The following is a 13,335-nucleotide window of genomic DNA, read 5'->3' as shown; positions in this document are numbered from 1 at the left end:
AGAATCTCCTTAGTGTTCCCTTAGTAGTTAGAGTTATTCATAGGAAGTTATGGATATATCTACCTGTGCATTTATATAATTGGTGTTCTCATAGTAGTTCCAGTTAATTAGATGTGTTGTTTATGAATATAAATCTTTGTCATTTGCACCCTGGTTAGGATTGTACAGTTGTGGTGTATGTGTCTCCATTCATTACCTCAAGTCACAGGTTATGCTGTTGACTAGAACAAATACTCTCTTCCTCACTTTGCAATTTGCATACCATTCTTGAAAATAATGTTTACTCCAACACACTGCCTTCCCAGAGAGGAGACTTTCTTTTATTGTTTGAAATTTATTTTGAAAGTAATATTTCATTACAATTAAGATTATCTCATGTATGTATCAGTACCTAATGCAGGAAAATATCTGTTTTGACCATATTATAGATACCTTTTAGGAAATTGAATAAAAAAATTATCCACTCTCTATAATCTGTATTATCTATAGAGTTAAAATGCAGCAATTTATTAATAATTTTTGAAATTTACTAACTTAATAGAGAGTAAAATATCAAATTTTATTGAAAATACAATAATCATTTTCTGACTACTTAAAAACTAAAGATGTGTACCTCCTGTCTACTCACTAAGATTGTTTAATATAATAAGAAACTGAAGTTTTAAAATGCCTTAAATTCAAATTAGAATGTGATTGATGAAAAGTTTAACATTATCCAAAACTCAAATTTTGTTAAATATGTTATTTGAGGTTGTTTACCAAGTAACTAAACAATAAGAGGTTTTAGAAATGATTTTTGAAATTCTCTAAAATTATATCTTAGAACAAAATTATCACTGAAATATAAACTTGAACTTAAAATAATCATAACACCAAAAAATTTTTAAAACACTTGGGTTTTTAATTTTTAACTTAATTTAGATATTAGGCAATTTGATTATGTGACAATTTAGACTGAAGAAATGCTTCACAGAGATTTTGTTCATTTATTTTCTGTCAGGGGCTCTAAATGTAATGTTAATTTAAAATTAAGTAAATTAATTAATCAGCAATATAAATGAAATTTTATGGATTGTGTTATCAAAAGTAATAGAAAATAAATTATGATTAATGATGAAAACGATTCTACTAGTGTATTAAAATCTAAACTTCATCACAATTATTAATATTGAATCTATCTATTCCTTTCCCTTTGTTGAATTCTACTGGACTATTAATACACAAGAAATTCTTAAATTGGATATGAGCTAAACTTCAAATATCAGTGATCACTGTATAATCTTGTACAACCCAATGAACATAGTCTGTATCCACTCACAGAAAGGGTCAGATTATGACTGTTATCTCTAGAATCACTAATTTTTCTCCTTTTAACTACCCTAAGCCTAAAGACTACATTACATCACAGTCCAGCTTTTCCTAAATCTGAGTAGCTCCTTTTCCAAGCTTTCTTCTTGTCTTCAGGTGTTGGGAAGTGGCCATGTTTGATGACCTAGAAGAATTCAGAATGCGTACTTCTCTTAACACAAAGAGTATATGGTGCACATACTTATACATGCAAGAGAAAAATGAAAGTCAAAGCTGAAAGTAAAATGGACATAATTTTAATGTTTTTTTTTTTTTAAATTTTGTGCATTGGATTCAAACAGCAAACTGTGTGCACTCAACTGTTATCACAATGTTGTCAAGAGGTCTGTGTCTTTTACCATTTTACACACAATTGTTCATTACAGCATGTTGTCAGTCTCATGGAAACCAGGGGTGTGGCATGGTAAGCAGTGGTGGTAGTGCACCTAGCTTTTATATTATCTAACTTGAAAATATTTCTCTTCTATGATTCCTTTTTCTTGATAAAAATAGTTTTCACCAAACGTTGGTGGTGCACACGCACTACCATTCATGCTTGACATCACACCCCTGACAGGAACACATGTTCTTATTTTGTTGATAAAAAGTATTACAAAAATTTCCATACAAAAACTATTTTCATAGAAATCTTGCATTTCCACAAATAAACCTGAACATTTTTTTGAAAAAAAACTGCTCAAGAATTTTGTTCATTTAACATTGTGACTGTATTGTTAAATGCAGTCCACTTCAAAGTTCTTTGCACATACTTTTCTGTAGATGACAAGTCCCCTTTCTCTTATCATCAAGATCTTCCCAGACTCCATCAAGTTCATTTCTAACAGGAACAAGGGTTTGGATTGACATATCTTAATGTTAGCATGAAAGCTTCTGCCTTCACATAACCAATCAATATTGAGCCCTCCTTTACAAGTTCAGACAAAGATTGCAAAACATCATCCTTTTGACTCAGAAACAATGAACCAACTGTTGCATTTTTATTTCTGGTGTGGGGTTAGGGAAAGGGTATCAGGAGAATAAGTAGGGATCTGGTAGAGTTGCATGTTAAATCTCTTGTCTTGGTGAACTTAAGAAAAAAACATTATTGCCTTCATAATTGATATTTCTATCTCAATCAGCAACACAGACTATCAGAAAAAGAAAAAAAAAGAAAGAAAAACAATTGATGAAGATCTGCTTTATATTCCACTTTCCATGGAATTCAGATGTGTTTTGCATTACATTTTTTTTTCACATCCTATAAACACATGTTGTTTATTCAGACAATAATACTGAGTAGTGGGGGCTAGTAACATAATCACTTCTATTATCTGGCTGCTCAGAAGACTGTACTGTTTCTTGTTACACTACAGTTTTTGCTGATTCCAAGTATTTTTATTCTTAAAGACTTTTTTCTACTGGTTACCCTGTTGGGCATTGACATTCCATCTCCTGGCAACAGAACCTGTAATTGCTCACTGGACTGCATTTGAAACCAGCCACAAAATGCGCATGTAACATTCACTCAGAAGAAGGGAGGAACCCATGATAAACAGTGTAACCCCGTGTAACTTGGTTGATCCATGATGCTTGTAAATCAAGTCTGATCATTGTAACTGCTTAGATCACAGAGTCTCTAGTTCATAGACACAGCGGCATGAGGTAACTCATTTTATTTTGCACAGGTTGCATATTTCCACAGGAAACATTCTCGCTAAATTGCTTGGAAAAAAAGACGACAGTTTGTGCTTGGGTGTTTGGCCTCCCAGCTTTATGCCATGGTTTCTTTACCTGGCAACCTTCTGTCGTTAAATGTGTGCATGTTGATAACTTCTTCTGTTTTCACAATAACTGGGGCCTGTGGCTTGTGTTTTAGACGACGCTGGCACTTCAGGGACATCCTCAGTTCTTCTACCATAGCACTACAGAAGGATCTCTACAGAAAAACACAGAATATTTGAATATTACAAAACAGACAAACTGTAAATTTCCAGAAACAATATTAAAATCCATCTCAATAGACTTGCCAATTTAGCAGACTCAAAGGTTTGAAATTTTTCATTATAAAAGTTATAACAAATTTTTACAGTGTTAAGATACAACATATTATAATTAAAATATGCCATCAAAGTGGGCTAGTTTATATCCACCTGATACAGAAATGAACTCTCAGCTAGTAATGTATATAATTCATATCTATTGAAAAAGATTTTCTGATGACATATGTAAAATTGATCAGTATAAAATAAAAATCTACCTTAAAATTTAAATTCAAACATACATAAATCTGCACCAGAAATCCATTCTTGACAGTTAAAAAGTAAACAATATAGAAGAAATGTACTACTTTTCAGATCACAAGATGAAATATGCAAATTTTCTGTAAACATTGACTCTTCATTATGCATCTCAAAACAACAAAAATAGCACTCACACAGACAAAGCTATGAAAATAATTTCTAGTATTTAATTACATTTTTGTGACTTTACCTATAAAATATGAATGGTGATTAGAAACAAATGTGATTTAATTATGAAATGACAAATTGTAACGTGTTAAACATCTATGAACAAATATTATCTTTGTTTTGTCATGAACAACTTGACAACTGAGAGCTGAAAATAATTCATCCCATGAGAAATAAAAATGACCCAATATTTTTTTCTTAATTCCCATCTTATTTGTAAAAGATTTTCTAGATATTCTGTATATCTGGGGATCATTATCACAGCTCCTCAGAATTCCATTACAGAGTTGTATACATGAAACAAAATTTGGTTAGTTTCTTTCTCCACTTGATTGAGATATTTATGTATTAGTTACACTCAAATCAGATAAACCAACTGCAGCATATCATAGTTGAAACTCAAATTAGGCTCTTTTTGTACAAGAACCAAAAAAATCTAGACATCAACCAAACATTGACAAGTACAAAAACAGTTACAGAACTGTAAAAAAGTGATATGAAAACATGATGAAATAAACCTAATCAAAAATGCATGTGAAGACCTGTTTGTTGCATTAGGTATTTCTACCTTGCTGTTTCTTAATTTAGACTACTTCTAAGAGATATAGAATAAAAATTTTAGCACACATATGTCTGATGTTCTTAAAAATTAATTTGCATGCATGGTCTTTTGTGACACTTTAAACAATACATTAGTTAGGCCTGTACATGAGAGAGACAGTAAATCAGAGGGTGACTTCCTGTCATTCACACCATCTTCTACAGTGTATCCAAGTTATGAGATTTTTGACACCTTTTTATTCATCTGTGTCTATATCCTCATTTTTCTCTGATAAGTTCCTTAAATAACTTACTTACTGGCCTTCCTAAGTGTGTGTTTACTATATTCCACCTGTAAGGGCTCACAGTTGCCAGGATAATCTACATATTTAACCATAAATTATTAACAACATTTTCTCCTGTAAGAAACAGGTCAAATCATATCTCCCTTTGTGACTTCTCTGATTCAGCCCTCTCCCCATTTTCCCATCTTCCCTTGCCCCAACTTCTCCCTTTCTCTGTCTACACAGCCTTCCCTATTTGTACCACCACAACTTTTCTCTTTTGCTTTTTCTTGCTCTGTTATCCTGTTTTGGTTTTTCATTTTTATATAACTACCACTTTATCCCTTAGCTCAGGACATGACTCAGATATTAGTTTATCTAGGAAGCCCTTTCCACAGGCTGAATATTTTCACTCAATTTAGTTCTATTCTCCAGTATTTTGTACTCATTTTCACGCTTTTCTATCAGGCCTCTAGGTCTCCTATGCATCATTCACGCTGAACTGTAAAGAGCAGAGAACAATTTCTTATGGCACTGCTTGTACACACACGTGTTCTTTAAGTGCTGATCTAATTAACAATAGCAACCTAATTAATTATTAACAACAATAACTACACATGGCCCTAATATTTTAACTCTTATTTAACAGTTTTTCTGATTTAATTGCTTAAAACTTTTTCATATTTAGAAGCTTAACGAAACCAAATGTAAAACTTTGGCATTTGTTAAATAACATAAAATTAGTAAAAATGTTAATGAGTGATGATTAAATGTTATCCATAAATTTCCCATTAATTATAGTCACTAACATTCATTATTTATTATTTGTTAAAATAAACAGTTCTGAAATTCATGAATTATACATCTATTAAAGGACTTCCATGGCACCTGCCAGCCAATGTATGGACACAGTGTTTCTCATTGCTTAATACCTACTATTAGATGTATTTATTAAGAACATGATGATAATGATGATGATGATGATGATGACAACACTGCAGAAATGGAAAAATCTGACTCCAAAAGGGGGAGAAATACATAGTCTTGAGGTAATTTAGTCTTGGCTCTCTGTTGAAACATTTAACAGAAGAATGGATTAGATAACGTGACAGGCTCAGACCTTGATCCCATTACCCTTAAAATGTTGTAGGACGTGAAATACGGAATTGTTTGAATTAATATTTTTGTTCAAATGCACCAAATTCCCCCAACACTGACTAATTTGTATCACCTTCTTTTGGCAGTCTCAATTTTCAGGCATTTTGATTACATTGGTTTCAAAGCAGAAAAGGCGGAAATATTTTTTTTTTTTTGTCTGTACTAAAGAAGTAGACTAAGCAACCAATTTTCTTAGGAAATAATCTTATAAGTGTCATATACATGCAACTACAAATGACTCAATTTTATTTCTAGTAAATTCAATAATTGGTACCCTATGTTTACCTTAGAATATAAATGAAGACATAAAACTAAAAAGTAATTTCATGTAATATCAGATTTTAAGACTAATATAAAATGTAGGCAAAACCTGTTCCAATCTAAGATCAGAATAGTTTATCTTTTATACTTTTAAATTATCTTAAGTAATTATAGTTACCAATTTAGAAACAATCTCAAAATTATAAACCTGTAACCCACCTTTATCATTTTAGACTTCATTTATTTTACAAAGCCATTAGAAAGTGAAAATTTTAGTGAAGCAACCTTTAATCAACCAATGGTCTTGACTGTATAATGTCAAAATATCAACTTTATTAATCTTCTCTCTAAATAAGCTGAATTTTGCCAGTTCCTTTTTGATCTATCAGTATAAGATTACCTGAAAAATAGTTTTCCTTTAGGTTACAAATAAAATTACTGTGAAAAGATAGGTTCTTATCTCATCGAGAGATTATTTCAAATCCATCATGAAACTTTTGACATCCTTTCAATTTCAGAAAGATTTTGGAATCAACAGAACAAATTAAAGGCATTTAATGATATCATAAAGTATGACTTAGTTGTTTTTAACTAGGGTATACATCTTATTTTGTTTAGTTTTGGTTTGGTTTTTGTTATAGTTCTGTAATATAAATTCCCTATCTTGATCTGTGTATATATCTAAAATTGAAATCATATAGTTTTGTGAAATGTCCTTATTGTATGCTGTCAGAAAGTTACTATAACGTTTACATAAAGCTTTAACTTGTTATCATTCAATAGAAACAGATTTTTCTACTTCCCAGGAGTGCTTAGAATTTTTAAGTTTTTTTAAATTGAACTATGAAATAGGCTTTACAAAAATCATGTGCACTTTACATGAGTTTCCCGAGTTATCATAAAGAATTAGTAGAAGGAAAGAATAAGAGAAATAAATGAAGCAAGGAAGGAGTGAAGGAGACAGGGAGGAAGAAATAAGTGTAGAGAAGTACCAGAGGGAAAACTATTTTGCCTGTAAATCACTTCTTCTCAGGGGTGGAAACCCATGCATTGTGTCCTTACATAAGGGAAGTCCCTTAGAGTGAAAACAGCAATGAAAATGTTTCTCCACATTAATGTAACAGACTACAAAAAGAAAAAAGAAAGGCACAAGGATACTAACCATTATTAAAAACCTCTTTTAGTAAGTTTCAAAAGTTTACTAAACAGTGTCTGGATGGTATGGTGGCACTAACCAAATAGAAGATTCCTGAAAATGAAAATTTAAATCTTTGAGCTGTTAGCATGTATAATTGCATTAAAATAAGTAAAATTCTTTACAAAATTTACTAGATCGAATGAAGCAAACTGTATTTACATTTCTCATTCTTCAAATAATAAATGCCTAGAAACTTTTAAAAGTATGAAACTGGTTAATTTACATTGATTTTAAAGCCCTAACTTGTATTTTGAGTATAATAAAAACACACATAAATAGTCCACTGATACATGTGCACTTAAGTGGCTTCACAAAACACCATTGTTGGTATTTAAGAATAACTTAACTTTCCAATTTATAGATATATGAAAACATGATGTCACAGCTTTTGGAAAACAGATATTTTAAACATTAGAATTCTAGCTATAACCACACTCCACATTGAACACTGTCATAAAATTTATTATTAAGTTAAAACCAGAAACTGCAGAAAAATTACAAGTTTGATGTTTTTAACTTTAAGCTCATCATTCTCATGTTAAATTAACGTATTTGTTTATCACCTAAACAAATAATCATAAAGTATATGTTACTATCAAGTCTTTATTAGTGTTTGTTTTTAAGAATGAAACTATTTTATGTGTCTTGCTATCCTATTTCTTGAGAGAATTAACTAAATCATTCAGAATGATTCACAACCATTTTTTTCATATAGTTATTTTTTGAATCCCTGTGAAAATATCTTTGATCTGCTATATCAGGTTTTGTAATTAATCTAATAACATATACCAGCATATGACAACCAAACTGTTCCATTTTGTGGTTTTTCATTTAAAATTTTTTTAACCAGTTATGGATAATCAATACTTTCTTGACACTTTCCACTTAATTTCTGTCCCTATAAGCCATTTTCTGTAGAAACATGAATTGTATGTAGTGGATGCAAATCAAAATAGTTACTGTAATCTATTACAGAAAATTATATCACATTAAATAATAACTAAATAAATAACTAAAAGGGAATAAAATGTATAGAATATTTCATATAGTATTTATATGAATATTAGTGTATTAAATCAGAAAACAAATATCATTTAATGTGACCCATTAAATTTTTCCTTTTGATTTATACTATTTTTAACTGGTAACCTTTTAAAGTTACCAAACAGCTAATGCTATATATCAAAAGTCTGAATTGACCTAAGGCTACATGAAGCAAAAAGAGATGATAAATGAATTGTTAAAACACTCATGTTCAAAAATATAAAGCAACTTTGATCTTGATATTCAGTTTTATTGTAGCTATGATTTTGAAAAAGTTATGCTATTTACATAAGACTTACAGAGTCAGAAGGGACTTTATGTGTAAAGTTTGTAGAAACCCTATTGCTTAATCAATGTAATTCTATAATAAGAGAAACTAAAACTTAAGTATTTAAGTTGTACCTATAAGCACACAGCTAACATCAAAGTTAAGACAGGAACCTTAATCTCTTAACATTCATTATATGAAAGCTTTATTATATGAGGCAGCCTCATTAATGATGATTTCATTCTTAGTTGATCTTTTTGCTTGTATTCTTTTCCTATTAAATGTTAAATTATTTGCATACTAAATTATATAGCAAACAGAAAAAAAATACAGAAAAATGAAATGCACATCTTTCTGAGTAAATCAAATGACAAAGCATGTTATGCTTTAGCCTGGATTATTTTACAATGATAAACATAGCCAAAGATTAAAATATTCTAAGAAGCCTTGACTTAAGAAAAGTTACCCAATATCTTCATATCATATTTGCAAATTCAGTGAGACTAGGAAAAATAAATCTTCATTATACAATTTCATACTTCCCTATTTTAGCTAGAAAAATCAATAAATAAGATCTGGCTAGATTCAAAACAACTTTAGTTAATACACCAGTGAAATAAATAAATTTATTTTTTAAACTAATACACAAAAACATAAAACTTGTATATATTAACAGGTAATGTGATTCATTGATACACATATATCATGGGATGTTTAAGACAGTTAAACACATCTCCTCAAACATTTCTCATTTTTTATAATGAAAACATTCAAAATCCTTTCTTCTAGCTTTTTGGGATGTACAGAACTGCCATTGTTTTCCCTAATTATCCTATTATAAAATAGCATACCAGAATATTTTACTCTTGTTTTTAATTTAATACCCAATGATCAACCTCTCCTCTCCCCATTTTCCCTCTGACTCTTTGCAGGCTCTGATAACCACCATTCCATGCTCAGCTTCTAAGAGAACAAGCTTTTTATATTTCACATATAAGTGAGATCATATGGTACTTGCCTTTCTATGGTCTGCTTATTTTACTTAAAAATGAAATAAAGTTCCACCTTTGTTGTCAAAAATGATAGGATTTCATACCTTAATTCCTAATGCACTTCCATTATAGGTTCATAATCTGATTTATTTAATTTTTAGAAAGTAAAGAAAGGCTAAACCAATTTAAACTTGATTAAAACAAGGTTGAATTGTGCTCTCATGTATTTCTAATTCTAAAACTATTTATTTATAGTTTGGAAAATGAAATAATTAGACAGTGCCTATGATCTAAGGCTGCAATCTGTTTATTTTATTGAAACTCCTAATCTATAGATTGTCTCAGTGCAACTTCAAGGGAAAATAAACAATAAAAATAGTTAAATAATCACCTTCATTGTGTATAGTATGAGATAATTTAAAGTGTTAGACTAAGCATCATTGACCTTGAGTAACATATTTGACCTTTGAGACACTATCCTCCTCTGCACAATATAGGTAATGACATTTTCATGGCTCTTTGGATAGTTTTGTACTCAAGTGGCATCGACATGCATGTCAAAAAGCCTAAAGTCGGGCTGGGGCTGTCGCTCAGTGGTAAAGTGCTTGACTCTCATGTGTGAGGCACTGAGTTTGATCCTCAGAACCACATAAAAATAAATAAAAATATTGTGTGTCAATCTATAACTAAAAAGAAAAAAAATAAACAAAAAACCTAAAGTCATTTATAAAAAAATATGATAGCAAAATTGTCATTTGTCAAGCTACAATCTCAGTTTTAGAACATCACTTGCAGGGATAAATAAAGACTGCATCATCATAAATAGTTGACTTGAAAATCCTTTAGCTGAAAGTGGATTAGTGAGTTAAATACATACAGAAATATTATTTCCAAGTATCTCATATTTACATATAAAGACATTTAAAAAAAACATCTAGTTGGTCTTTATACAGATCATTAAAGGAAATTGAAAGACACTCTGCCTCAGACAAAGTGACATAAAAACAATACTAATGGAAATATTGGTCCAAGTTTATTTACAACATTTAACTTTTAAAGAAGAACACATTATATAGTTAAATATTCTTCTATTAAAAATCAACTTAAAGCTTTTAATTTCTGAAAATTTAAATGCATTTAAAATTTCTTGCACCAAATTTAATTAATGAAAAGTGCAGATATATTGCATTGTGTAAATAGACATCACTGAGAAAAACATAAACAAACAAAATCTTTATTGATCATTTATAACACAGTTTGAATTACTGTAACTTATTCAATAAATGGGTTCTTTAAAAAGAACTGTTTCTGTAAACACTAATTCTTCAACATACAGAAAGCAATTTGTATATAGAAACTTGTTTTAATTCTTTGGCTTCTATAAAATATAAATTCAGGGAACTTTGAAATGCATTTTCCTAATGGACAATTTTTCACTCAGGATCCATTGTCATGCAAGTTTTAACTAAACCACTCTGATTTTCTCCTGTCATTCCATACACTGAAAAGTTTCATTTATTTGTGCTTCTACTCCTCTGATTTATAGTAAGTAATATTCTACATATGTTATTCAACTACAAACAAAAACATTCTGGGTGCCCTACAAAAACTTGTTTTGGACGGTCAATACCAGAAAAATATCATTTTTTGGAGATTATCTTGGATAAGATTCTCCAGCGATCTATAATAACAACAACTGTATTGACTGAAACCAGCTATGCCCTAAGAAACAACTATCACTCATAGATATAATACTGTATACTTCAACCATCTTAGAAAGATAGTAGAACAAACATATGTGCTCAAGATATCTATCTTACCAGCTCACTATCAAAGCAACTATTTATTTATTTTATTTCTCAGATTATTCACTGTATTTAGTGTAAATAAATATGATAAAATAGTAAATATTTGGGGCACTTTTTGAAGGTGTTTTTGTGTCAGAGGACTCAATAACTCATGGCCAAGACATTCAATAAAAACAATTTGTACAATTAAATTCATTTTGTTAAGTAGGGAATACAGTATTTTTGAATGTATATCAGGCTAAAATGTATCAATCTATATGTATATGTTACTATTCTAGCTAAAAGTCAACATAAGACATAGTTGTGGATATTTTTTAAAACAGGACATTAATTATGTAAAAATTAGAAATTTTGAACATAAATTAATGAACCATAATTAAGTTACAAATAATTTTATAAAGATTCAAACTATTACAATATACTTGCAAAGCTAGTATATTACCATAAGTACCATAGAAAACTGTTTTGTTAAGCAGCTTGTTTCAATTATAAGTATCATAAGGACATAATGAGACCTATTCAACAAATCTATACACCTAAAATGTACTGATCATTGTGTGAGGTATAGGACTAGTTCTTGGATTGTTTACTCCAATACAATGGTTACAATCTTACAGAGCAACATATTTACAATCAAGGAAAAGTTAATACCAAAATAAAATCATATAAAATGCACATGTTGATTGGTTACTTTAAAAAATATATTCAGACAAGAAAAACTTTTGAGCATTCCTCCAAATAGTCCAATTGGAAAAAATGAGAAAAATACTTATTTATTTTAAAAATGTGAATAAATAAAAATCAATGTGTCTTTGATGCTTTAGTATTTGCATCAAAATTAAAGTCTATATTATACAAATTATTGTATACCATGTATGGTTATTTGAAAGCAATGCAATTCATTTTTGTTTATTTTTATACTCTATATATTTCCATTTTAGTCCCTGTTTTCATTTTTACTTTGATTCATTTTAATATAATGTGGTGTTTTTCTTTTTGTGGTGCTAGGGATTGAACTAAAATGATACTTTTATATTACTAGCCTTAATTATCAGCTTGGAATTATGAGAAAAGCTATGGTTATCAAGAATTGTTTTCAATAATATTTTACAACATAAAAGTCATATAAGATATTTTATTTCCATCTTTAAACAATAAAAGTTATTGATCTAATTTCATCATCATCATTGCCATTAAATGTAAGCTGATATGTAAATATATTACATAATCATAAATTTGATTCATAAAGTTCATATTCAACTATGCTGTCTATACATTATATATGACACACTATTCAGATAGAGACAGGGAAGTTGATTTTTTTTTAATACTGAAATGCTATAGATCAAAACAAGAAGAAAGAAATTTAGTAAGGAGAAATGTGATGAGAATGCAATTTGAGCCATAACTGTGACTAGTACATTCTTGTTTACATTCAATGTGCAAAGAAATTCATTGCAGATTTGTCTCTTAATAAATATTTATTGAATGAATAAGTAATTTCACAACTGTTTACCTTGTTTTTAATTCTAAAAATTTTAGGTTAAAACACCCATTATGGTAAATTTAAGTAAATTGTGAATTGCTATACGGATTCATGAATATTTTATGATAAAAACCAGGAATATGTTATAGCTAATTTTAATAAATTAAATAAGGTGTTAAATATCTTTTAGGCTGGATTACAAAGCCTAACATATTTCAAGAAAAATGAAGAATTGAGCTCTTGAACACAATTTACCACAATAAATAGAATGAGTCACCTCCAATAAAACAATAATCAATGTACTAAAATTTTCTCTATGATATACTTTTAAAATATCTTACTGGAATCAATTTCATCATGAACTTAAATGATTGATAGAATTATGCCATGAGGCATTATTCAAGATCTTTGAGATACAAAGAAAAGAACAAAGTTCTTGTCCAATAGGAAATAACAGTTTACCAGGGAGAAAAGTGCCCCA

General features: G+C 29.5%; 1 protein-coding gene across 1 annotated transcript in view; it reads right to left on the bottom strand.

Annotated features, from left to right (window-relative positions):
- Positions 1-1,685: 1,685 nt before the first annotated feature.
- Positions 1,686-13,335, bottom strand: part of GRIK2 (glutamate ionotropic receptor kainate type subunit 2) — a 673,243-nt gene continuing 661,593 nt past the window's right edge. Inside the window, exon 17 of the mRNA XM_081296468.1 lies at positions 1,686-3,283. Coding sequence (XP_081152594.1) covers positions 3,119-3,283 — 165 coding nt within the window. The 3' untranslated portion in view covers positions 1,686-3,118. The remainder of the gene's footprint in view (positions 3,284-13,335) is intronic.

The sequence above is a fragment of the Spermophilus citellus genome, assembly GCF_964194105.1.
Source record: "Spermophilus citellus genome assembly, chromosome: 5".
Classification (NCBI taxonomy): domain Eukaryota; kingdom Metazoa; phylum Chordata; class Mammalia; order Rodentia; family Sciuridae; genus Spermophilus; species Spermophilus citellus.
The sequence above is the reverse complement of the archived record's forward strand: the minus strand, read 5'-3'. Positions and strand labels throughout refer to the sequence as shown.